General features: G+C 41.2%; 1 protein-coding gene across 27 annotated transcripts in view; it reads right to left on the bottom strand.

Moving 5' to 3' along the window:
- The window catches only part of MAPKAP1 (MAPK associated protein 1), a 240,722-nt gene that overhangs the window by 96,290 nt on the left and 118,259 nt on the right, over positions 1-26,173 (bottom strand). For all 27 annotated transcript variants that reach the window (XM_069582427.1, XM_069582445.1, XM_069582428.1 and 24 more), the window contains one exon: positions 12,762-12,938. In XM_069582427.1, coding sequence (XP_069438528.1) covers positions 12,762-12,938 — 177 coding nt within the window. The remainder of the gene's footprint in view (positions 1-12,761; positions 12,939-26,173) is intronic.

Raw genomic sequence — 26,173 nt, 5'->3', positions numbered from 1 at the left:
TCATGTAACAAATGGGACCCAAGTTTCCAACTATGGAACATGGGAATTGCCACAAGGAGTTTGGTTGCCTTCCCACTTCCCCACCAAGAATCTCAAAACGGAACACAGCCAAAAAACATGGCAGAACTTCATACTGACAAGAAATCGGAAAGAAAAGCCAAGCCCCAAGCTAAGCCACGGAAAAGCTTCCCAATGGTAGGACAGTCTGGGAAGGGGCCTTCAACCCACCTTGGAACCAACCAGGTGGCTGACTTTCCACGGGGGATGGGAGCTGATCTCAAAACCAAGGACCCAATTTGCTTCCCTAATACAAAGACATCTCCACCCCCTTCCCTCTCCATACGGCTTGCTGTTTAATCCTTGACATTCCATTTGTTAAAAAGCAAAAGCCGATGCTGGTCTAGCCAGCACGATCATCCATTTTAACTTGGTCAAGTTCTTGCTATCGAACAGCAGGCCTGAGAACTGTCAAGCTAATTTTACTGAACACTCTGTTACTGAATCATGCCTGAGCCCAGGCCGTTCTTTACCTCAGAAGCTGGACCCCATCCCAGAACAATTTTTAAAAGTTTATTTTACTGATCAAAGCAAAATAAGAAATAGCTTTTTTTTTTTTAAACTATATTTAGGGAGCGATGTAGTAAGTGATACTTTGGCAACAGTTCTGAAATGTAAAGTGCCTGGTGCATTTATAAACTTGCGGGTATTTGCTCTGGCGCCAGGCCAGTGTGTGTTTGGAACAAATGCCAATCGTCCGCGTTCAGACCTGCCTTCCCCTGCTTTCTCCTCAGAAGTCAGTATGCGCTCCATCTGTGACAATATGTCGGGCGATGGATGAGGAGGACCTAAAAGGGAACACCAGTTCTTAGGTACTTGCAAAGTAGTCTTGGGCTGCATCTTGTGAACTTCCAGCTGCTCCGGGTTTCACCTCAACTCTTGTAGATTTCAGTTGGCTTGTAAATTGCTCATGGTTCTCGCCTAATCTGCTGCTGGCTGATAGCATTATTTCACAACCATACGTTTATCTTTTCAGCAAAGGCGGACTAAAAGCTCGAAAGGAGGCCTTGTGTTGGGACTAACTTCCATAAATTAAAAGTGTCCTTTTAAAAAGATTTTTGAACGGAGGAAAATCCCTTGTCTGTATTTTTCTGTCATTTTACCAAAACGTACCTGGGTGACAAGGTTAAAGCATGCAGAGGAAATCCCTGACGCTTATCACCCACCGGCATTACTGATAAATTGCGTGGTGGGGGAATAAAGGATTACCTTCTGTATTTTTTCATTACACTTTTCTTTTGTTACAGAATACATAAATCCATTGTGGCACAATGTAATATGTATCACCATGCTACACCTGCGGACGCTTCCGAGCGGCTGCCATGTCTGTGCAGTCAGGAATGATAAGTGAACCACCCGTGAATGTTAACGATAGTGATCATTCTGAGGTAACTCGGCTCTCCATCTTCCTTTACAGCCTCCGCGCTGCAGCCAGGGTAGCAGGGTTCATGAGAGGAAAATGAAAACAACAGCGGAGGGAAGGGGCAGGCTCGGCGCCGAATGTGCCTTCTCGAGTGTGCGGGCTCTCGCTCAGGGGCTCGGCAGCAGCGAAAACCAGCACCTTTTAAAGGAGAAAGAGGTTGTGACCCCTGCGTCGTGCACGCTCAGGCGGACTTGATGAAAGTTTCCTTGGGTCAGCCTCGCACTCCACTTGTTCCTCTCCTGCCAGATACAATGCCAACCTTGGATCCTGTCCCAAGTCTATGGGACTTAAAATGTTTCTAAGATGCCAAGGGGACTGGATCGAGATGCTTCTTAGAATCCATGGAGGTGCAACTGTTCTGTGGTGCTCCCATTTAATAAATGGATATGGAGGCTTGCTACCACAATTTTCAGCTTGACTTCCAAACAGTCTGGGTTTTATGCCTCATTTCTTCATATCTAGGGTTTTTTATGGGCTTTCTAAAATGTCTATTGAAATACATCCTTTAAAGCTGCCTTTATTTAATGTTGGGCACTGGGTCTGAGATGGAGGAGAGGATGATCTCGGGGGGGAAATGTGTGCAGCAGGCAGGAAGGTGCCAGCCCTGCCTCCCTTCCTCCCTTCCTCACAGCACTGCGTTCCAGTCTCAGGGTTGTGACCCATGCTGGGGATGACTCGGCCTTGGACAGACAGGTGGGTAGATGGATGGGTTACAAACCCACTCTCAGCTCAGAAACTGCTCCTCCCTTGTGGACAGATGGCTTCTCTTCTGCCCGTGCAGGGCATTCTAGCCCTTCCACGGGCTGCCGGTGGTGGGTTCAGGACGAGGTGCCACCTCTGGGAGCTGACTGAATGCTGCCAGGAATGCTTCAGTCAGTTCCAACTTAGGCCCTGTCAAGTCTCGGAACCACTGAAAAAAACGTATGGGCATTTTAAAAAAAGATAACTCACTTGAGGAATTCAGCTCTGTCCCAGTGCAAAGCCACTTGGTTACCAGAGGGAAGTTTTTATACCTGCATTAGCCTGACACAAGTGTTTCTGCACTAGAAGTTAACCTAGAGGTGGTGGGGGACAGAGAAGAGGTAGGGGCACAGGTCTTTATCCAAGAAGCTCAGATTCCACTTAGAGGGGCAGAGCTGGGATCAGAATGCAGGTTGGAAGGCAACATATTGCAGAGGAAAACACATGGGCTGGGAGTTCAATACCCTTTGGTTCAAATCCTGGCTCCATGGCTAACTGAAATTTTGTCTTAACACGTGGGAACCTCAGCTGTGTCCAGGAAATGAGGAGGCCACATGCCTACAGAATTGTCAGAAGGATAAAACAGACAACAAATGCAGAGCACCTGGAACTAAGGCTGGCAAACAGCAGAAGGAGTTTACAGTGTTCTTTCTCGTGTGTTCCCAAGTCTTCACCCTAAGAGAAGAGGCCCCATTCAGCCCGTCTCCCCTAAACCCCCAGCAGACAGTGCTTATCTGGGGGGATGGATCTCAACCCTCATAACTGATAACACAGTTTCATCACAATGCGCAATCTGCTGGGCATGGTGGCAGCACTGGGATCTCATCAGTACAGAGCTTCCGGCCCAGGCACTGAAATCCCCCGAAGCTCAAAGAAGGGCACCTTGGGCTCCGGTTTCAAGGTTTTCCTTTTTAAGAGAATAAACCAGAGAAGTAGGTATGTTCCACCTCAGCTTAACTCCGCTTTGGATGGGGTTGGTGGAAGTCAAAAATCATGGTGACAAGGTAGAGAAATCCAGTGAGATTTATTAAGAGCGTTTGGATCTGCAGACCCAGATAAGAGGTTATTAGTCAACAAATCCAACAATAATAGTAGCATCTACTACTTACTGAGCATGTAGTCTGTGCCGGGTGCTGTGGCAGGCCTTTCAGATCTGTATTAACTTATTCTACCCTAAAATAAACACCACTGTTATATCCATTTTGCTGAAACTGAGGCTGGAGATATTAGGGAACCTACCTGAGGTTAGTCATCTATTCAAGACACTATTTTGGATTCAGAGATCAACAATATGGTACCTAACCCAAGTATTAATAGCACAGTCCAGCAGGAGAGAAAGACAAAGAAGTAAAGGAAGAATTACAGTTCTGCGTGATCGGCACAGAGATGAAGGCAAGCTCAGAATGCTGCCGAAACACAGAGGCATTTAACCCAGCAGACAGAGGTGGGGGTGCGTCAGAGAAGCTTCTTAGTGGAGCTATCTCCAAACATAGTTGTTTATCTCTACGTCATACTGGAAAAGTGGTGGCAACACCAGAAGGCAGTGGAGCACAGCAAGTTATAGAATGGAGCCTGCTTTGGAGTCTGAGCTCTGCCTTCCTTGGGTAAATGATATAATGTCCCTAACTTAAAGTTTTCTCATCTACAAAAAGAGGATAATGCTCAGACTATAACATTGTTTTCAGGGCTAAATACCAGGCTGGCCAAAACATTCATTCAGGTTTTTCCATAACAGCTTACTTCTAAATACTTTTAAGTTAACGTAATACTTGTCATAAAAAATACGTAATAAGCAATAGACAGTACAACTATTGGGCTTCCCATGTGGTGCTAGTGGTAAAGAACCCACCTGCCAACTCAGGAGATGTAAGAGACCTGGGTTCGATCCCTGGGACAGGAAGATCCCCCGGAGAAGGAAACGGCAACCAACTCCAGTACTCTTGCCTGGAAAATCCCATGGATGGAGGAGCCTGGAGGGCTATAGTTCATGGGGTTGCAAAGAGTTGGACGTGACTGAAGTGACTTAGGACACAAAATACCACTATCAGCTTTTCTTCGTACAAAGAAGTGATATATATATAATGATGAGAAAGTGACAACAGTTGACATTTATTGAATATGGATTTTGTTCATTTAATCCTCCCAGGAAAGGTGGGTGCTATCATCAGTCCCATTTTATAATGGAGGAAATTGAGGTCTGGCAAGTCTGAGACACATGCCTGGAGTTGCGCAGCTACCAAGTGGAGGAACCAGAACTTGAACCCAGGTTTGCCAGACCCCAAAGCCTGTGTTTTAAACCTCCCTATAGCCAAGGGAGTTTGGGGAACTCAGAGGAAAAAGAGTCGGGGAACTCAGAGGAAAAAGAGACTTACAGGGAACATATCTTCCAGATTAGAACCACTGACCAGCCTATGGTGAAGGTCAACTTCCACTGCAACAAATTCAGTGTGACTGTAAATGTCCCAGCTCCCAGACTCAGCATGTGGCCTACAAGAGCCCTTTCTGAAAGCCCCTGGACAAGGTCCTGGTTTCCTGAGCCACAGCCTCAGTTTGTGGAAGCAGGACAAGGCTGACAGGAGCAGTGCGCCCTCCTCCAGCCCTGACCGGACCGGTTCAGAATCCCAGTGAAGACGCGACCCTTTGGTTTCCAGCCTGCTTTGGTCCCAATTCCAAGCATGTTCATTCTCGAGCACTTCAAGGTAGAAAATGAAAATATATGAGCAGGAGAAAGCCTTGTAATAACTGCAGCATGCCCGCTTTAAAGCAAGTCCTTTGGGTATATTATTTTATCCATAAAGAGAGTTTACACTAGTGTGAATGCCACATTTTGGTTCCCCTTGCATTGACAAAAATCTTTTTTTTAAAGATCAAAGTGTATGGTGTGCCTTATGTGATGTCTGACATTGGACAAAGTACTCTTTTTCAAAACAGACATTTTCCAAAAACATAACTCACTAGACTAATGGGCAGTGAGAAGCCAAAATGACTGCCCCTCCGCCTTCTCCTTGTGTGTCTTTGCCAGAGTCCTTGGGACTTGCCAAATCCGGTCATGCCTGCTTAGCTTGCTCGACTGATTGTGCCAGAAAAGAAAATAAGACACAGATGTATTTGAGCTCTTTGAGATGCCAGTAAGAGAGACAGCTAATGGCTTCATTTCGACCCTCCCCTTCCAGCTGGGCACAGGTGGGGGATAATGAGGTCCCTCTCCCTAATCAAACTCAATTATTTACTACTCTATATAACCGCAAAGACATTCACATTCAGTTCAGAATATAAAACACACCATGGGCTACTTCCAACCACTGCCACTGGGTATTTATAACAAACTCAAGTGGCTAACAGTTTGCCTTGGCAGGAGTTTAAGTGTGTAAAGTTTTGCAAACTGTTTCTGTTCAGATATGTCCTGCTGAAATGGGGTCCCAGGCAGGGGTCCACAACTGTCAGGTCAGTGAACTGCATAACATCTGAGAATGTATTCACCACGCAGTGCAGACAGGATCTGGAAATCAAACGCTTCGTTCTACCGCAACCTTCTGAGAAAGCATCACGGTTTTTTCAACAGCAAGACTGACATTGTATTAATAAACATTACAAGTCACTAGCCTGACATGTACATAGCAGCAGCTGACAGACTCCAACATAAGCTGAGGGGAGAACAGAGGAAATCAAAATGAGACGTAGTAACTAAACATGGCCAAAGCTGGTGGATCATGAAACAAATCACATTAATGTCAGAAACCTGAGTCCCAAACTTTTAAGATTCATAGCAACTGAAGCAACAATCTGGTATAATTTTTGGATACCAGAGTAACTTGATGGTTATCTAAAATATGGGCTCTTATTGTAAGAACAAAGCTATCCTGGCACCATTTCAACAGACAGACATTCCAGGGAGCAAAACATACATATTTAGCTTGTCTGACCTTTAAATTCTTAGAAGTATGTAATTAATGCTTTCCATCTTTATTACTTGCTCCAATATTCCTGTCACTTTAAACAGACACAAAGAAAAATCTTTTCTTTTCTCTAGACAGTAGCTGTTGCCAAAAAGGAAATCAAGTCAGATTTACAAATACAAAATTAAACAGGCTGCATATGTTACGTTTCCATACATGAGGACAGTCTGGACAATGAAAATGTTTGCTAATACAGCAGAATGAAAAGAAACAACACACAGTTGGTCCTCTATGACTCAAGCAAACAATAAATAACCAGGATAATTTACAGACATATTGTCAGGCCTGATTACAAAGAACAGAGGCATCTTTTTCTTAAATTCCCTGCCCTATTTTAGCCCTGCTCCTTACCAAACTGTCTGACCTTGGGTAACTACTTGTCTCTGATCCTCAGCTTATACAGGTGAGTTGCTTATAAGGAATAAATGAGGTAACGGGCTATGAGGGGCACCAAACTGACTGTGCAAAAATGCTCATCCCTCCCCACCCTCACCACCTCCTTTCCAGACTATCAAGGCAATATCACATAAGAGCAGGTGAGTTTTCAACCTAATGCTATCTTTTCATAACGGTCTGGTCACTTGGGGTATCCTATAAAGAAAGTATACTAAAACCACTGAGATCCTTTTTGAAAAGCCCTCATACAGAAAGAACAATGAATCTAGGGCATACCTCCTGAAAAAGCAGCTAAACTTTCTCTTTATGCAGACAAGAGAAGCCACAGCCGTCTTTGGGAGCCCTCTGGGCCACATCGCCCAAGGCAGCCCAGCTTCTGGTACAAGGCCCTCCAACACTGACCCAGTGGTCCATTTCCCAAACAGCAAAATCCAAACTGAATTCTATATGCTCTGCAGCTTTTGGTTAAAACAGCCCCTTTCCCATATCCACCTGATATATTAAACACTGAAAGTGAAACACATATGAAAGTGAAAGTGTTAGTCACTCAGTCATGTCTGACTCTTTGCAACCCCATGGACTGTATCCCACCAGGTTCCTCTGTCCATGGAATTCTCCAGGTAAGAATACCGGAGTGGGTTGCCATCCCCTTCTCCAAGAGATCTTCCCGACTCAGGGATCGAACCCAGGTCTCCTGCATTACAGGCAGACTCTTTACCAACTGAGCCATCAGAGAAGCCCAAGGAAACCCATATATAGGCAGGGCAATTTAATTAACTGACTTCTGATTTAGGAGGATTCTGTTTTATTGTTTTTTTCTTCCCTTAAAGCTCTTCTTCCCCATCCAGAGTAGGATGCCAGTGCGAAATAATAATGTCAACAGAGGTAATGCAATGACACCACACACATTGCTTTTGGCATCGCCATTTTTTAAACTCGATTCATTGTCACAAATTCTGATGGAAATAGCCTATACTGGGGGCTAACTGTGCTTCCCTGGTGGCTCAGGTGGTAAAGAATCTGCCTGAAATGTAGGAGATCCGGGTTTGATCCCTGGGTCAGGAAGATCCCCAGGACAAGGGAATGGCAAACCACTCCACTATTCTTGCCTGGAGAATCCCATGAACAGAGGAGCCTGGCAGGCTACAGTCCATGGGGTTGCAAAGAGTCGGACACAACTGAGCAACTGACACTTTGACTTTTGGGGGATGGGAAGAGATGGACAACACGAGTTCCTCTCCTGTCCACTGCTCGTCTGACCTGTCCAACGGCCTAGCAGGCCTTGGCTTGGTCATTGCTGGTAAGGAGCACTTCTTCGGATGCTGAAAATCAGCTGAGATCTAGCCCTCAACTAGTATTAGGGGTCACTTCACCCAGCTCTCTGTCCCCTACTTCTCCCTTCCCATACCTCTGACAGTCAACTTTAGTGCTTAGGCTCAGAGAAGCTAGCTGTCAGCAAGTTAGGGACTCCTGTTTATATATATATATTGGCTCTGTCCAAAATCAATCAGGAACAATGGATACCTTAGAAATCCGCTTGCTGATCTGGTAAAGGAGGCAGTGTTCACTAACAGGCTCCTAATTTGTACTTCGTTAAGAGTAATCCATTCTCCTTCCCCTAATGACAACTCTATTTCCAGGGACTTCCTGGGGCCCAAGGGCCTGGGAGGAAAAGACCAGTGTAGCCTCAACTCAGTAAGAACACCCACCTCCACACTCTTTTTCACAGAATGCTTTTCCAATTAGGGATTCATTTAAGTTAACTAGCTCCTCTTTTTAAATGTAGATCATTATATAATATAATAAGTCATTATCCTTGCATGATGGAACACGGAGAAATTTGAAATTTTCTTTTATATGAAGAAACATGTTTTCTAATTTTTCTATACTGGACATGAATTAATTGTGTAATAAAAAATAACCCAAAGAAAAGTTACACCCCATACTGACCTTAGGGTGAATTATTCAGACTGACAAATCTCTGGTAAAAATAACAAATCGTAACCATGTAGTATTTTCTACATAGCAGGGCCTGAGCTAATTTTCTGACAGCAGTATTTCCCATCCAAGGTTCAAGAGCCCCCAAGGTCAACAAATGCATTTACAGGCTCTCTTGAGTTTCCAAATTTAAAAGTAGTGCTTTTAGTTCAATAAAAATCATGTATGTATGATTTTCACTGAACAGCGAAAAGTTATACAGATAGATGTATATAGTGACTTAAACAGTGATAGAGAGATAAAGATACAGGCCACTCCCAGTTTCCCAGGTTTCCCATTCTCCATCCAGCTGGGGAGCCTTGAGTCATTGCTTGGAAGAGAAATACTTGGAAGAGAAATACCTGGAAGAGCCCCTTAACCTTCAATTAGACAGAGGTGAACAAGAAATAAGGGAATGTTCCTGACCCAGGGATCGAACTCATGTCTCTTACATCACCTCCACTGGCAGGCAGGTTCTTTACCACTAGTACCACCTGGGAAGCCAAAACATACAAAGCCAGAGTCAACCAATCAAGCCCACACCCAGTCATTTATGTATTTGTCTACGGTTACCTTCACACCACCACAGCAGAACTGAGCTACAGAGACTGTATGGCCTGCAAGCCTAAAATATTTACCATCTCATCCTTTAGGTTGCCAACATGTGGGATACGATGGTAGGATTTGGGAGACTGTTCCAGCAGCTAGTTATTTAACATCAATAATAGAGGCAGAAAGGCGAAATGGCAGTGCAAGCTGCATGCACAAACTTAGAATAGAGAAAGTGATGGGAGAAGTGGACACAAGGCTCTTTATGGACCAGACTTGCTGATCTCTGAAGAATTCATGTTCTGGGTGTACAAGTCTCACTGTGCACAGGATCAGTCAGGCAGAGAGCCCATCTACAGAAACACTAATTAACAACAGCAGAAAGTAAGGTGACGCATCACCCTGGTTTACCCAGGATGGAGTGGGGAGCTCTTGGACTTAGGACTTCTCATTTTAAAACAGGGAAAGTCATCTCTTTGGCAGTTAGGATTCCAGGCTTTCACTACCATGGCCCAGGTTCAATCCCTGGTTGGGGAACTGAGGTCTCACAAGATACATGGCATGGCTGAAATAAATAAACTAAATAAAACAGGGTAGTCCTGAGCAGGACTGGCATAAGCTGGGTATCCTAGCAGAAATGTTCTTTATTCTTCCATTAAAAAGCATTTAAAACTGGGGAGGTGTGCACTGTAAGTCAACTGACCCATTAAAATAATGGACTAACACCTAAAAATACACTCACTGCTTAAAAGGACAAATAATAATATGATAATCTGATGTTTCTTATGAAAATCAAAAATTCAAGTTGACAAGTAAAACATTTAACACCCGTTACACCCAACATCACTGATTTAATTTCAACAAAACATCATCTGGTGCATTATGTTGTTAATTTGTATTTTATTAATGCTATAGTTTTATTTGCATTTAATTTATAATTTTGTTTCAGTTACATAAAGATATGGAATTTGTAGCTAGCATTTTACATCTGTATGTGTTTAAGTAACATTATAATAAAACAACTTTGGGCAAACACTGAAGTTTCAGGAGAATTAAATTTTCCTTTTTAAACCGCTTGTTTTAGAAAGGACTTTCAGATCAAAAGACTACTATGATCACATGTTAGTATTTACGTAGCAAAAATTGTATGCTAATGAGAATAATGCTTCTAGTGACTTATTAATAAACAGAATTCCAAGCAGAAGCTACTGCTACTGAAATTCCACTACATACATCTTAAAAAAAAAAATCCTAATGACATCTTAGGGCTTCCAAGGTGGCGCTAGTGGTAAAGAAGCCTCTTGCCAATGCAGGAGACACAAGAGATGTGGGTTTCATTCCTGGGTCGAAAAGATCCCCTAGAGCAGGAAATGGCAACTCGCTCCAGTGTTCTTGCCTGGAAAATTGCATGGATGGAGGAGCCTGGCGGGCTATAGTCCATGGAGCTGCAAAGAGTTGGACGTGACTGAGCATGCACACATCACATTTTGTGATGGTAAGACTGAAAAGACGGTTTTATGAATTTTATTGGTAGCACTGTAATGGATACATCTTCAGAAGGCTATGTATGTCAATGCAAAGTGAGAATCTGAAGATGTTTTTTACCTTGACCAATAGTCCTACTCAGAGGGAACTTTCCTAAGGAAGTTATTCAACAGAAACAAAAAGGATATAGGTAAGGACTATCTTTAAAGAGTCCCTTATTAAAACCAAATCAAGGAAATAATCTAAAACACCCTGTGACAGGCATCTAGTTCGTCTCATACACTTTTCTGTTGTATTGCTCATCATATTTGAATGGTTTGTTTGACAACTGTCACCCCACTAGACAGAAAGCTCCATGAGAATAAGGGGCTGTCTCTTTGACCTTTTTTTTCCTGCAAAATCAAAGTACTACTTTATTAAATGAGTTATTTTATACAATATGAACATCAATATAATTACAATTGTAAAAAAAAATTTTTTATAATAAGGATGGACTGATTTTCAGAGTTCCAAACCACAGTCAACTGTACATTTACACAGAATTGTCTTTGCATGAAGCCCAAAAAGGAACAGCATAAAAATGAGTGTTTCTGTAGCTCCTTAATTTTTGCTGATCAACAGTTTGTTAGAAAAGCAGCTGCAGGTTTTTTACCAAAGGTCTGAGACATTACATAATAAATGTAGATTGCAGGAATTAAGAATGGATATCAAAATATTTGGAATATAATATTAAGTAAAAATGACACAATATGTATGCTAGAACTGAAAGTGTAATATATATACACATGGAAATGATTATACAAAAATGAAAATAATTATATAGGGATGGAGGAATCACTGGATAAGTTTTAAACTACTTTAAATATTCTTTAAAGTTGTTGTTTTAGTGCCTCCAAAATATAAAAAGAAGAAAAAATCTTTGCTATGTACACCAAACATGACTTCATGGTAGGGATGAAATGACTATGAGGAGCTACCCCCGGCTCACTCTAAGGCACTCAGGTTTCTTTCTTTGCTCAAGGGTAGAAATATCCAAAATACTCGTATACCCTAGGTAGCATAATCCTATTTTTAGTAAAAAATCTGAAACAAAAGCAATATGCTTTTAAAAGACAGGGGAAAGGCCTCTAAAGGGATCCCTCTTCTTGACAGTGCATTCGCTGGTTACTAACAGCAGGGGGTGCCAAAGGGACCACTATTGTCCCCAGGAGATGGCCAGGAGGGGCAGTGTCACGGCCTCTGTTAGAAAAGCTTAAACTGAGAAGACACTGCAGGTTTTCCCCTAACAACCAGGACATATGTGTAAGACTCAGGTGCTCTATAGACACGAGTGGACAAAAACCACATTTTAATTTTAACTAACTTCTGATATTCAGCATTTCCTGGAATTAAGAAGGTGGTCAACAAATCACAGTCCTATGAGCAGTACTGGTGACGCTGTCATGAACAGAAACCACAGATAGAGTCATTACAGCTGTGGCAGATGTCTCAAGTACCATTTATACCTATTACTATCTTGAAACGAAAGGCCTCAGGAGTTACTGTTAGACCTGCCTCTGGATCTTGTCATTTAATGTATTGATAAAGCCAGTACATTTAATTATATCACAAATTTGTTTAATAATTTGATAACTATTTAAATATAATGGGATTTTCTTGTACTCTGTGAATATTGTTCTCTGCACAAACACTTTTCTGAGAAGGGCTTCTGTAGGCATTAGCAGACTACCAAAGGCACAGATAAGGTTAAGAACCTCTGCTCAGTCTAAAGGAGAGCAACTAAGAAAATAAAATTTGATTTGAACAAAATTGGAGAGAAAAAGAAATATTTTAAATCACAAAAGAGAAGTGATTGCAACACACATTTTCAGTTTGGATTCCTTGACGAGAAAGAGGAAAACGTCAAATTTTTCCTTCATAGAGTCTGAAGTGCCCCAATATTTCCAGAGGTTTTTGTACACAGACGCAACTTTTGAGACAGACTTAATACAATTTACTCCAGGTGCAGTGGATTGGAATACAATGCAAATGTTGTCCCCATCTCTCTGGAAGTCATCATTTCATGTTGACTCTCCAAATACCAAATATCATTCATTTGATAAGAAAACCAAAATCAAGTCCAAAACCCTAAAAGGCAGAGGTAAGATACTGAGATAAGTAACAGCATCAGTACTCACATTCGAACAAAGAGCGACTCTTTGGATGTCAGACCGGGAGACGAATACTTTTCAACCAGGGCCAAAGTACTGAAGCCAAACTTATGAATGGGCTCGTTGGAATCCAGTGGGGGAAAGTCTGTGTCAACCTCCCCGTCATCCTCGGCAATATGCAGGCAGTAGGCACTGACATTGTCACTGTAGGGAAAATCAAAAAGGTAAGTGAACACCAAAGTATGGGAGGGATGCAGAGACCAGAGGTATGGAGGATGGCAAGCCAACCGGGACACTGCTGCTCCTCACCCTGAAGCCTGGATACAGTGACATCTCCCAAACCCTGCTTCCTCTGATAAAGAGAAAACACATACACGGCAGTGCAAAGGGGGAGAGACACAGTGTGAAATGAGAATGTTAATACTGCTCTATTCTTCCCTGGTGGCTCAGTGGGTAAAGCGTCTGCCTACAATGCGGGAGACCCGGGTTCAATCCCTGGGTCAGGAAGATCCCCTGGAGAAGGAAATGGCAACCCACGCCAGTACTCTTGCCTGGAAAATCCCATGGACTGAGAAGCCTGGTAGGCTATAGTCCATGGGGTCGCAAAGAGTCGGACACGACTGAGCGACTTTCCTATTCTTCCAATGAATATTTACAGAGCATCTGTTATATATAAGACATGGGACTTAACGCCTGGGATCAAAGATGAGATTGAGTATAGACCCTCAAAGGAAGTTTAGTGAATAGCAACAGGGGAAAGGAAGTACTAAATTAGCTATAAGTGTAAATAAAATAAATATCATAAAAGAGAGAAAACAAAACTATAAAGGAGGAAAAATTATTTGAAGGGAGTCAGAGGCCTCTGATTTATGTTCAGGGTTAAGAAAATATCTGTGCTCTAGCTCAGAAGAAGTGCTCAGGGTAACCAAGACAGTCTTTACAGTTCTCCTTTTTCTGAAGAATATCAGGCTCTCTTGATAGATCTGATTCTAAACACCAAAGACACTTAACACAGTAAAAGCAAATGACCCAATTTATCCTGATGTAGATAACCAAGCTTCTCAACTATCAACACTTTTGGACTTGTCTCACTTCCCTAGAACATCCAGTCAGTACTCCCAGACTCCAGCTCTGCCCAGTTTAGAATTGACACTCCTTCTCCTTAGAGGAAAATAAAAAGTCAATTTGCTGAAAAAGAGTGGGAAACTGCACCAACATAAAGAAAATTTAACACTGAAATAACTAAAACACTTGAAGATACCCTGCACCAAAGTTCAATCATGAAACGGCAAATCTGCTAGCACTGAGAATTTGAACCTAATAGTTCACAAGGAGGTAGGAGTCTAAATTCTATGGCTTAAATTTGGAGTTTCAATGATATGATTGATGCTTAAATTAATTAATTGCAAAGTGTATGCTAATTGTTTAATTGGTTGCTTGATCTATATAGATCATTTTTTGAATTAAATGAGTTGATTTACAAAGTTTATTGATTGGATGTGACAATGAATTATTTCACTGACTACCTGATTTGCAATTTTCCCAATTAATGCACAAATCTTTAGCTGCAACTCTGCTTACTGAGAGAGAGCCTACTTCAGGTGATCTATACTCAGTCTGTCATTACTGAGAGAGATTTATTATATAAAACAGGTAATAAGGACAGATTAAAATTAATGGGAACTGTAAATTTACTAAATGGATGGATAACAAGAAAGTAATCTGGCTATGTTTGTCACTATAAATTTCATATGTTCACAATGCTGTTAAAATTTTTAAAAATTCATCTCTGAATGGTATGGGAAACTTACCAATCTTTGCAAAAGGTTACCAACTTCAACACAAAACACTTGCAGAACTAGAAGAAAGCCCTTCGGATGAGGAAAATATCATAAGGTAATATAGCTAAGCGCTTTGTGTCCAAAGAGACTTGAGTTCAAACTGAAGCCACATTGCTCATGGGCTATGTGAGTTCAGAGAATAAGCTTCATCTCCTTCACATTCCACTTCTACAAAAATGGTACAATTACCCAGAGGTGGCTGTGAAGTTTCGATGAGATGATATGTGTAGTGCCTAGCATGTAACAGAGGTAGAAAAATAAATGGAAGTAATGATAATAAAGTCTGACGGAAAATAACTTCAACGGTTAGGTCAACCCATGAAGACAAATCGTGGATGCTTACTAGAGCAACAAAGCAACAGTGAAACTGGGCGACATGCTCTATGTGCCAATTGGAGTGAATGTGTCTGCTGCTCGCTAGCCTTGGGGCCCACTGAGCCTCCAGGAGTTTATGAACAGGGAAGACACTGATGAAGCAAGCAATGGACAGCACAGATTATTTACTGCTGTGTAAATCATCCTGAGGAATGTCTGTGAGTCCCTAGCACCACAGAGGTTTCAAGGGCAAATAATAAGTCTATTGATCAAAGCGGAAAGCCAAACGTTGGTGTCAGAAGAATTCTGCTTTGATTGTCATGGGACGCCCCCAAATCCCCTCAAAACAAACTCGGCAAATGTCACGGGCTAAGCTCTGAAAGCCAAAAGCCTCACTGCGCCAAGTGCTCTTCTGCCCCAGTTCTTGAATATAAAGTGTGATATCACGTATTCATTCAAAAAGCAACTAAAATGCCTAGGCTATGCTATAGTCTGTCCTGAGCACTGAGAACACAGCGAGGAAAAGAATGATAGTTTACCCAGTTTTACAAATTAATGGAAGTCTTCTCTGGGTCATCAGCAAAGTTTAGCAGTAAACAAGGCTCCCCTACCAAACCCGTAATTGAACATATAAGGGGGGAAATGACTAAAACTCCATATGCTAGGCATGGGTATTGGTTTCTCTGTGCCTGTATACAGGAATCGTGAATAAAAGAAGCTACTGTGGCATTCTGACTTCTAAAACTGCCTTAGGACTCCAAATTAGTACAGGTACAACAGCCACTGGTATCATTGGCTATATTCACTGAGTACTATGTGTCAGACACTGCAAGACACATGAGCTCACACCATCTTCCCACCAACTGTGTGAGTTATTATTACTATTTTACAAATTACAAAACTGAGGCTCAGTGAGGTTAAGTGGTTTGTTCAAGACTAAATGCAGGTAAGAGACAGAGCTGAGATTCAAACTCAGGCAGTCAAGAGCCCTCACTCTTCACTCCCATCTACCCCTCTGCCAACGCCATGGTGTGTCAAGATTTCCCAAGGTCCTTGTTCCTACAAACTTACAGAAATGCTACATACACTAAAAAGGAAAAGGAAACCATGACACATATTTATAAAACATTAGAAGCTTAGAGAGATTGATTTCAACCTCCTCACTTTTACAAATAGGAAATAGATGCCTATTTCCAAGAAGAATAAGGTGCCATGATCCCCTAATTAAATGGTGGCAAAATCGGTTTCCAGAGAACTCAGGTCTCCTTACTTCTCTTTCATTACACTTTGATCACTTCAGAATTTAGTGGCATTCCGATGTGGGGAGAGAAAAAGAGAGGCAGCTTTAGGTCCCTGACTCAGAAATATGCCAACTATAGATATCTAGAGCTTCCAAGATGATGAAAATGGCATACCTCTTCATGACAGTTTGGTGAAAAGAAGGGTTTTCCAGTCAGATGCGGTTTAATGCTATCACAAACAAGAATGAGCTATGTGGCCAAATCTGAGTTTCATTTTCTTACTCATAACAGGCTTTGATTTCCTTAGGAGAATCATTTGGATCTTAAGTTATTCTCCCCTGCGTTCTTACAGAACTTGGCTGTTACTTCTGCACATACCTTACCACACTGCTCTTTTTCTTATTTATGCATCTATGTTCTCCTAGACAGCAAGGATTCTATTGTCTCTGCATTCTCACTTTAGAGTAAAATGGCTGGCATTTATAAGGTACTTAACAAATATTTGTTAGATGAACGAATATATGGATGTGTAGCCTGAATCACTCTACCCATGAAAAAAACATAGTGGGTATTATTAATGATGCATGTGTTAATGAGAAGAGGAGAAGTAATAAGGCTTTCTTTTTCTTGCTGTCACACTGATATCTGTTAGCCAAGTGGGGTTTTCAAGGCAATGCACATGTGTAGAGATTGCAATTCAAGACAAGGAAGAAGGCCCAGAAGAAAGAGAAAATGAAAGAGGCATTCTTACAGTTAATCAAGATGTGAGTACCAGCATCTCAGTTTTTTTATGGAGAAAAAAATAAACAATAAGAAATTATTACAACTATGTAAAAATGTTCAATTACATACATATACAAAGACTAGAAGAAAAGGGACCAAAATGTTTATAAAGATTATGTTAACATTCAAGCAATGAGCACTTTTTTCTTTCTAACTTTCTATACATTCCAGATGTCCCACAGTATATATGTATAACTTTCATTTTCCTGTCTTTATAAAATCCATAGAATTCTCCAGGCCAGAATACTGGAGTGGATAGCTTTTCCCTTTTCCAGGGGATCTTCCCAACCCAGGAATCGAACCAAGGTCTCCTGCATTGCAGGCAGATTCTTTACCAGCTGAGCCACAAGGGAAGCCCTTCTTTATAAAATACTTAACTAAATTTTTGATAAGGGTAACACATTCTTACTGTGGACAATTTAGAAATATGGAACAAGACAAAGAAGGCTGGGCAATCCTCTCACTCCAGTACAAAGAGAAAATCATTCGTCCTAGAGACTCTGAGCATAGCCAGCCTGATTCACACGTGTGGTCATTTACTCTACCAGGTTTTGGAATTAAGGAGGGAATAACCACAACGACTGCAACAGGGTCTGATAAGGATTAAACGACATAATTAATTGCACAGTGTCTGGTATGGAGAAAGAGTCTCATTTTGCCAGAACTTCTTCTAGCACTTTTAAGTTTCTGATTACACAGAAGCTGAATTAACTATCCATCAAGAGTCTTGTGTCTCCCTCCCTACCAGAGGGAGAAGAATGATCAAAACACTCACAAACAAGTACAGGACAACTGGATCTACAAGAAGAGGCTTAATATTAAGAGCTGGGTTGTCATGGATAGAGCAGGTCCTTTGAAGTACCATTGAGTTTGAAAGAGAAATCAAAGTTTAAATAATGAATGGATGTAAAATGGAGCCTGCTGTCAAAGAGAAATCCTTTGGGGGGAAATATTTATCTCCAAAGCTTTAATGAGTACAATTAAATGAATTTTGCTTATTCATATCTTATCAAATAAAGCTAAATTTTTCCTCACTGAATTGGTGACCGACATTCACTTTACGTTCAAATGGCAGTATTGCTTTTATGAAGAGAAAGAGCCGTAAGCCCATAAATAGATGGCATTTAGTTCATAAATGAAAATTCAGGAGCATTCCAGGGAGCACCACAGATTTCTACCAAATGTAGAAATCCATTTCTTATCTTCAGAAAATGCAAAACACACTAAAGTATGATCATGAGACAGACGAATGTTTGCTCTTTTCAAATGAAAAATGAAATAATGCATGATTCTGAAATGTCTAGAATGCGCAACACATGAGCTTTGTGTTCAGTTTGGTGAGAATCAATATTAAGAGTACGTCAGGCATTAGCAAGAGAGAAAAAGATTCCGACGGTTGCAGCTCAGAAGTTCATCTCTTTGAAGTCAGAAGTTCAGCTCTTTGAAGTCAGAGCTAAAGGTTTTTAAGACTCCCAAGATTTCCTTTTCTACAAAACACATCCCCCATAAATGCAAAGTAAAACTGATAAATAACATCATAAGACTTGTCAAACCACAGCAACCTCAGACAGGAATAGTTAAATCTAAATTCCCTGGTAAAGTTCTAGGGAGAAATGTCCACTAGTTTTTAAGCAGAAGCAAGACCTTCATATAGTTCTGTCTGGGCTCCTTCTGGGTCACTTTCTATTGCTGTGTCTTCAAGTCCCCTGACCACTACACGCTTCCTCCTGCCACAGCATCGCTGCCAAACCGTTCCATCTGCCAAATGCCTTGGGCCTCACTTTCTGAGGGAACTCCCCCACTTGCCCCACACCCCTTTTCCCAGGTGATGCTCTCACAGTGGTATTCCTCCCCTGCTGAGCACTTAAGTCAGCTTCTAAGCGAACATAATTCGGTTTAATTATTTGAATTATGTGCCCGTATCCTTCACTAGCTTGTGGAATTCATGGAAGAGAAACCGTATCTTATTCCACTCACCACTGTACACCCAACAAAATGCTTGGTATATAGCAAACACTCAATAAATATTTATTGAATGCATGAATGACTACAAATGATAAGTGAAATGAGCCAGTTACAAAGTGCTATTACACTTGATAATTTCTTCTTCCCCACCAAACTGTAAATTTTTTGAGTGCAGCAACTGCATTTCTCTTGTTCTCCATTTTATCCTTGATACCCTTGATACCCAGGGTCTGGAACTCCATAAATATTTGCTGAATGAAGAAATGATGAGGGACTTAAGTCTTTGAGATTAAGCAGGGTATCAAGAGAAGAGTGAGAAAGACGTTTCTTAGGAAATGGTAGAAGCAGAAGCTGTATGTCAAGAAGCTGCCAGTTAAAGAATGTGATGTGTTAGAATGTATGGGAACATAGCTGGGGGTCAAAATGGGATGGGCACGTCAGGCTGTTATTATTTAGGTAAAGAGTTCTCTGTGATGACTCTAAGGAGTATAAATTAGAAGCAGCAATCAAGAAATGGGAGAAGAATACATACACCATGGTGGAGATACAGACAGAAAAAAAAGCAGCGAGGTATAGGGAGTATAAAGAATTCAAACCGCAAAGTTGTCAGAAAACATAGAATATAAAGTCAAATGTTCCTAGATACTTTGATAAGCCCATGAGGGCATCAGTGTTTCACAGCATGGCACAATTATGTGAGCTTTCAGAAAAGGGCTAAAATATGCTATTACTGCTGAATTAACACTAGTATTGGTTGCAGTACTAGATGCTGGAGTTACAGTATTTAGCAACAACAGAAACAAACATTTATGGAGCAGTTGCCATGTATTTTCTCATTTTAATTTTATAACTACCCTGATAGGAAGTTCCTATCCTCATTTTACCCACAGGAAAACACAGGCTGAAATAATTCATCCAAGATCACCCTGATGGTCAGTGCCAGAATGCAAACCCAGGCAATGGCTTTGAATCCCGTACCCTTGGCCACTATGTTATATACTGATTAAGAAGGCAGATGAAAATGTTACCACAGGTTAGAGAGCTTCTATGAAAAATTACAAAAGTAAAGAAACCTCAATACTGAATGAGATAAACCTCAGCTATCTACAAGGTCCACCAAGTTTCCCAAGGACTCTAGGTAGCTGAGTTTACATGAGAATAAACTGAATCCACAGTAAGATCCGCTGTGTGGCTGTATCATGTGTTGCTATACTCTACAGCTGCACTTTCCAAACTTGTGGTTACTTAGCCCTTATAACGTGCGTGTGTGAGTGTACTCAGTTGTGTCAAACTCTTTGCGACCCCACAGACTGTAGCCTGCCAGACGCCACAGTGCACGGAATTTGCCAGGCAAGAATACTGGAGCAGACTGCCATTTCCTCCTCCAGGGGAATCTTCCTGACCCACAGATCAAACCCACCTCTCTTGAGCTTCCTGTATTGGCAGTCGGAATTCTTTACCTCTGAGTCACTGGGGAAGCCTCTTGGAAACGTGGCTAGTCTGAACTGAGATGTGCTGTAAATAGCATATAAACACTAGATATTGACAGCGTGACCCCAAATATAACAAAAACATCTCATTAATAATTTTTATATCAATTACATATTGAAATGATAATCTTTCCTATAAAGGGTTAGATAAACTATGTTATGAAAATTACTTTCACTTCTTGGAAACATTTTAAATATGTGATTACTAGAAAATTAAAATTGTAAATGTGGCTTACATTTGGAACTTGTATTATATATACATTTTTTTCAGCTTTATTAAAATATAAATGACATGCAACATGTTTTTCCAGTGGTCATGTATGGATGTGAGAGTTGGACTGTGAAGAAAGCTGAGCGCCAAAGAATTGATGCTTTTGAACTGTGGTGCTGGAGAAGACTCTTGAGAGTCCCTTGGACTGCAAGGAGATCCAATCAGCCCATCCTAAAGGAGATCAGTCCTGGGTGTTCATTGGAAGGACTGATGCTGAACCTGAAACTCCAATACCTTGGCCACCTCATGCGAAGAGTTGACTCACTGGAAAAGACCCTGATGCTGGGAGGGATTGGGGGCAGGAGGAGAAGGGGACAACAGAGGATGAGATGGCTGGATGGCATCACCGACTTGATGGACATGAGTTTGGGTAAACTCCGGGAGTTGATGATGGACAGAGAGGCCTGGCGTGCTGTGATTCATGGGGTTGCAAAGAGTCAGACACGATTGAGAGACTGAACTGAACTGAAGTGAACTGAAGGTGTTGCTTTGACATGCTCACATATTACCAAATGATTACTACCAAGTAGCATTAGCTAGTACCAAACATTTAGGACTCTTAAAGACTTCTGGGGTCGCAGAGAGTCAGACATGACTGAGCGACTGAACTGAACTGAAAGACTTCTCAGAAAAAGTGACTCCAGAAAGAATGAAGAATGAAATAACTTCAGAAAGAAGGAAGAGACAGATTCAAAGCGAAAACAACACCCAGTTATGACTGGCAATGGAAATAAAGTCTGATACTGTAAAGAACAATATTGCACAGGAACCTAAATGTTAGGTCCATGAATCAAGGTAAATTGGAAGTGGTCAAACAGGAGACGACAAGAGTGAACACTGACATTTTAGGAATCTAAAATGGACCGAATGGGTGAATTTAACTCAAATGACCATTATATCTACTACTGTGGGGAAGAATCCCTTAGAAGAACTGGAATAGCCCTCATAGTCAACAAGAGAGTCCAAAATGCAGTACTTGGGTGCAGTCTCAAAAATGACAGAATGATCTCTGTTCGTTCACAAGGCAAACCATTCAATATCACAGCAATTCAAGTCTATGCCCCAAACAATAATGCCAAAGAAGCTGAAGTTGGACGCTTCTATGATGACCTATAAGACCTTCTAGAACTAACACCAAAAAAAGATGTTCTTTATCATAGGAGACTGGAATGCAAAAGTAGGAAGTCAAGAGATACCTGGAGTAACAGGCAAGTTTGGCCTTGGAGTACAAATGAAGCAGGGCAAAGGCTCGGAGAGTTTTGCCAAAAGAATGTGCTGGTCATAGAAAATGCCCTCTTCCAACAACAGAAGAGATGACTCTACATATGGACATAACTAGATGGTCAATACCAAAATCAGATTGATCATATTCTTTGTAGTTGAAGATGGAGAAGCTCCATACAGTCAGCAGAAACAAGATCAGGAGCAGATTGTGGCTCAGATCATGAACTCTTTATTGCCAAATTCAGACTTAAATTGAAGAAAGTACGGAAAATCACTAGACCATCCAGGTATGACCTAAATCAAATCCCTTACGATTCTACAGTGGAAGTGAGAAATAGATTCAAGGGATTAGATCTGATAGACAGAGTGCCTGAAGAACTATGGACTGAGGTTCATGACACTGTACAAGAGGCAGGGATCAAGACCTTCTCCAAGATAAAGAAATGCAGAAAGGCAAAATAGTTATCTGAGGAGGCCTTACAAATAGCTGAGAAAAGAAGAGAAGCAAAAGGCAAAGGAGAAAAGGAAAGATATAGCCATCTGAATGCAGAGTTCCAAAGAATAGCGAGAAGAGATAAGAAGACTTCCTCAGTGATCAATGCAAAGAAATAGAGGCAAACAACAGAATGGGAAAGACCAGAGAGCTCTTCAAGAAAATCAGAGATATTAAGGGAACACTTCATGCAAAGATGGACATGATAAAGGACAGAAATGGTATGGACCTAATAGAAGCAGAAGATATTAAGAAGAGGTGGCAAGAATACACAGAAGAACTATACAAAAAAGATCTTCATGACCCAGATAATCACGATGGTGTGATCACTTCCCTAAAGCCAGACATACTGGAATGTGGAGTCAAGTGGGCCTTAGGAAGCATCACTACGAACAAAGCTAGTGGAGGGGATGGAATTCCAGTGGAGCTATTTCAAATCCTGAAAGATGATGCTGTGAAAGTGCTGCACTCAATATGCCAGCAACTTTGGAAAACTCAGCAGTGGCCACAGGACTGGAAAAGGTCAGTTTTCATTCCAATCCCAAAGAAAGACAACGCCAAGAATGCTCAAACTACCGCACAATTGCACTCATCTCACATTCTAGTAAAGTAATGCTCAAAATTCTCCAAGCCAGGCTTCAGCAATACGTGAACCGTGAACTTTCAGATGTTCAAGCTGCATTTAGAAAAGGCAGAGGAACCAGAGATCAAATTGCCAACATCTGCTGGATCATCAAAAAAGCAAGAGAGTTCCAGAAAAACATCTATTTCTGCTTTACTAACTATGCCAAAGCCTTTGACTGTGTGAATCACAACGAACTGGAAAATTCTTCAAGAGATGGGAATACCAGACCACCTGACCTGCCTCTTGAGAAATCTGTATGCAGGAAAAGAAGCAACAGTTAGAACCGGACATGAAACAATGGACTGGTTCCAAATTGGGAAAGGAGTATGTCAAGGCTGTATATCATCACCCTGGTTATTTAAGTTACATGAAGAGTACATCATGTGAAATGCCAGGCTGGATGAAGCACAAGCTGGAATCAAGATTGTCGGGAGAAATATCAATAATCTCAGATATGCAGGTGACACCACCCTTATGGGAAAAAGCAAAGAGGAGCTAAAAAGCCTCTTGATGAAACTGAAAGAGGAGAGGGAAAAAGCTGGCTTAAAACTCAGTGGGAAAGACCCTGATGCTGGGAAAGACTGAAGGCAGGAGACAGAGGATGATATGGCTGGATGGAATCACTGACTCAATGGATATGAGTTTGAGCAAGCTCCAGGAGCTGGTGATGGACAGGGAAGCCTGGCGGTGCTGCAGTCCATGGGGTTGCAAAGAGTCAGACAGGAGTGAGAGGCTGGACTGAAGTGACACTTCTGAACGTCACTGTACTTTGATCCCAAGAACTTCCAGTTAAAAGTTTATAACCTTTGACCAACATCTCCCCGTTTTCCTCATACCCTAGGCCCTGGAAACCACGATTCTAATCTCTGTTTCCAGGAGTTCACTTTTCTAGACGCCACCTTAAGTGCTATCACACAGTATTTGTCTTTCTCTGTCTGACTTATCTCATCTAGTATCATGTCCTTGAGATCCATCTCTATTGTTGAAAATAGCAGGACCTCCTTCTTTCTCATGCCTGCACAGTATTCCACTGTGTGCATATATGCACCATGCCATCTTTATCCATTCATTAATAGATGAACTCTTAAGAGTTGCAGCATAGTGAACAATGCAGCATAGTGAACAATGCTGCAATGAACCACCTAAGAGTTGCAGCATAGTGAACATTGCAGCATAGTGAACAATGCTGCAATGAACTTGGCAGCGCAGGGATCTCTTTGAGATCCTGTTTGCATTTCCTATGGATATATACTCAGAAGTGGGATTGCTGGATCATATGGAAGTTCTATTTTAAATTTCCAAGCAACCTCTCTATGCTGTTTTCCATAGTGCCTGTGCCAATTTACATCCCAAGCCACAGCCACAAGGGTTTCCTTTTCTCCACGGCTTTCCCAACACTTGTTATCTTGTCTTTTTGAGGCCAGTCATTCTCACAGGTGTGAGGTGACTGCATTGTATTTCATTTGAACAGGACTGCTCCACAGGCAGAAACTTTCACCCACTGAACACTGAGATAACAGTAAATACACTAATCCAGCTGTGTATACTAGAGAAAAATCCTTCAAGTTTTCAGTAGTTCATCTGTCAATAGCCTAATGAAGGGCAACAGAATTTAGAGACCAGTGAAATATGTTGAATGTCTAAGGGACAAGTGAAAAGAAGAAGGCAAGGAAAGGCCACTCTAGTGTACAAGAGTCATAATACATGATGAAAAAATTAAAATTGCATAAAAAAATAAGACTACTCAAAATTATTCATACAAATCTTTAAAATTGCCTATGAAGTAATATAAACATGGTTTTGTATCAAGAACAAGTTCATATTTCCCATCTCAAGTTCTTGACAGGGTGAAACCTCACTGAATTTTATTTTTCTTTTACAAATGGGTGTTCCTAAAAAGATAGTGTTTCACTCAAACCTGACAGAGGAATATAAATTAAGGAATGTTTTAAAAAAATCTTACAGGCCAGAAATAGACCCACACAAATTCAGTCAACTGATCTTTGACAAAGCAGCAAAGGCAACTCAGTGCAGAAAGGCTGGGTTTTCAACTGGATATTAAGATGAAAAAAAAAAAGAATTCCTGATACAGACCTTACATCTGTCACAAAAATTAACTCTAAATGGATCACACACCTAAATGTAAAGCACAAAGCTATGAAACTTCTAGAAGATAACACAGGAGAAAGGTTACCACAGGTAACCTTAGGTTTGGTGATGACTTTTTAGCTGTAAAACCAAAAGCATAATCTATGAAAAATTTGATAACTTGGAGTTCATTAACATTAAAAACTTCAGCTCTGCCAAAACTGCTGTTAAGAGAATAAAAACATGAGCCACAGATTGGGAGAAAAGTCTTTACAAGAAACACATTTGATAAATATACAAAGAACTCTTAAAATTAACTCAACAAGAAGAAAACAACCTGACTAAAATATATGCAAAAGACCCGAACAGAGAGCTCATAAAATAAGACAGATGTCAAATAAGCATAAAGATGCTCAACGTCATCTTCCTGCATGTGTTAGGTTGCTTCAGTCATATCCAACTCTCTGTGATCCGATGAACTGTAGCCCACCGGCTCCTCTGTCTGTGGGATTCCCCGGGCAAGTATACTGGAGTGAGCTGCCATTTTTTGCTCTAGGGGATCTTCCCCACCCAGGAATCCAACCTGGGTCTCCTGCATTGCAGGTGGATTCTTTACCAACTGAACCACCAGGGAAGCCGCAATGGAAAACTACTCAGCCATAGAAAGAATAAAATTTGACATTTGCAGCAACATAAATGGACTTGGAGGGCATTATGCTAAGTGAAATAGGGCAGAGAAAGGCAAATACTATATGCCATCATCATATGTGGAATCTAAAAACACAACAAAACAATAAAGAAGCAGATTTACAGATACAAAGAACAAAACAGTAGTTACCAGTGGGGAGAAGGAAGAGAGTGCAATATAGGGGAAGGGAAAGAAAGGGTTATTATGGAATTATGTGAAATCATGTGTGTGTAACTCCCTAAAATTGCACAGCACTACCTAGATAGCATATTCAAAAGAAGAGACATTACTTTGCCGACTAAGGTCCGTCTAGTCAAGCCTATGGTTTTTCCTTTGGTCATGTATGGATGTGAGAGTTGGACTGTGAAGAAGGCTAAGCGCCAAAGAATTGATGCTTTTGAAGTGTGGTGTTGGA

This window comes from Ovis canadensis, chromosome 3 (assembly GCF_042477335.2).
Source record: "Ovis canadensis isolate MfBH-ARS-UI-01 breed Bighorn chromosome 3, ARS-UI_OviCan_v2, whole genome shotgun sequence".
Taxonomy (NCBI): Eukaryota; Metazoa; Chordata; class Mammalia; order Artiodactyla; family Bovidae; genus Ovis; species Ovis canadensis.
Note: the sequence above shows the minus strand (reverse complement) of the source record. Positions and strands in the feature narration are given on the sequence as shown.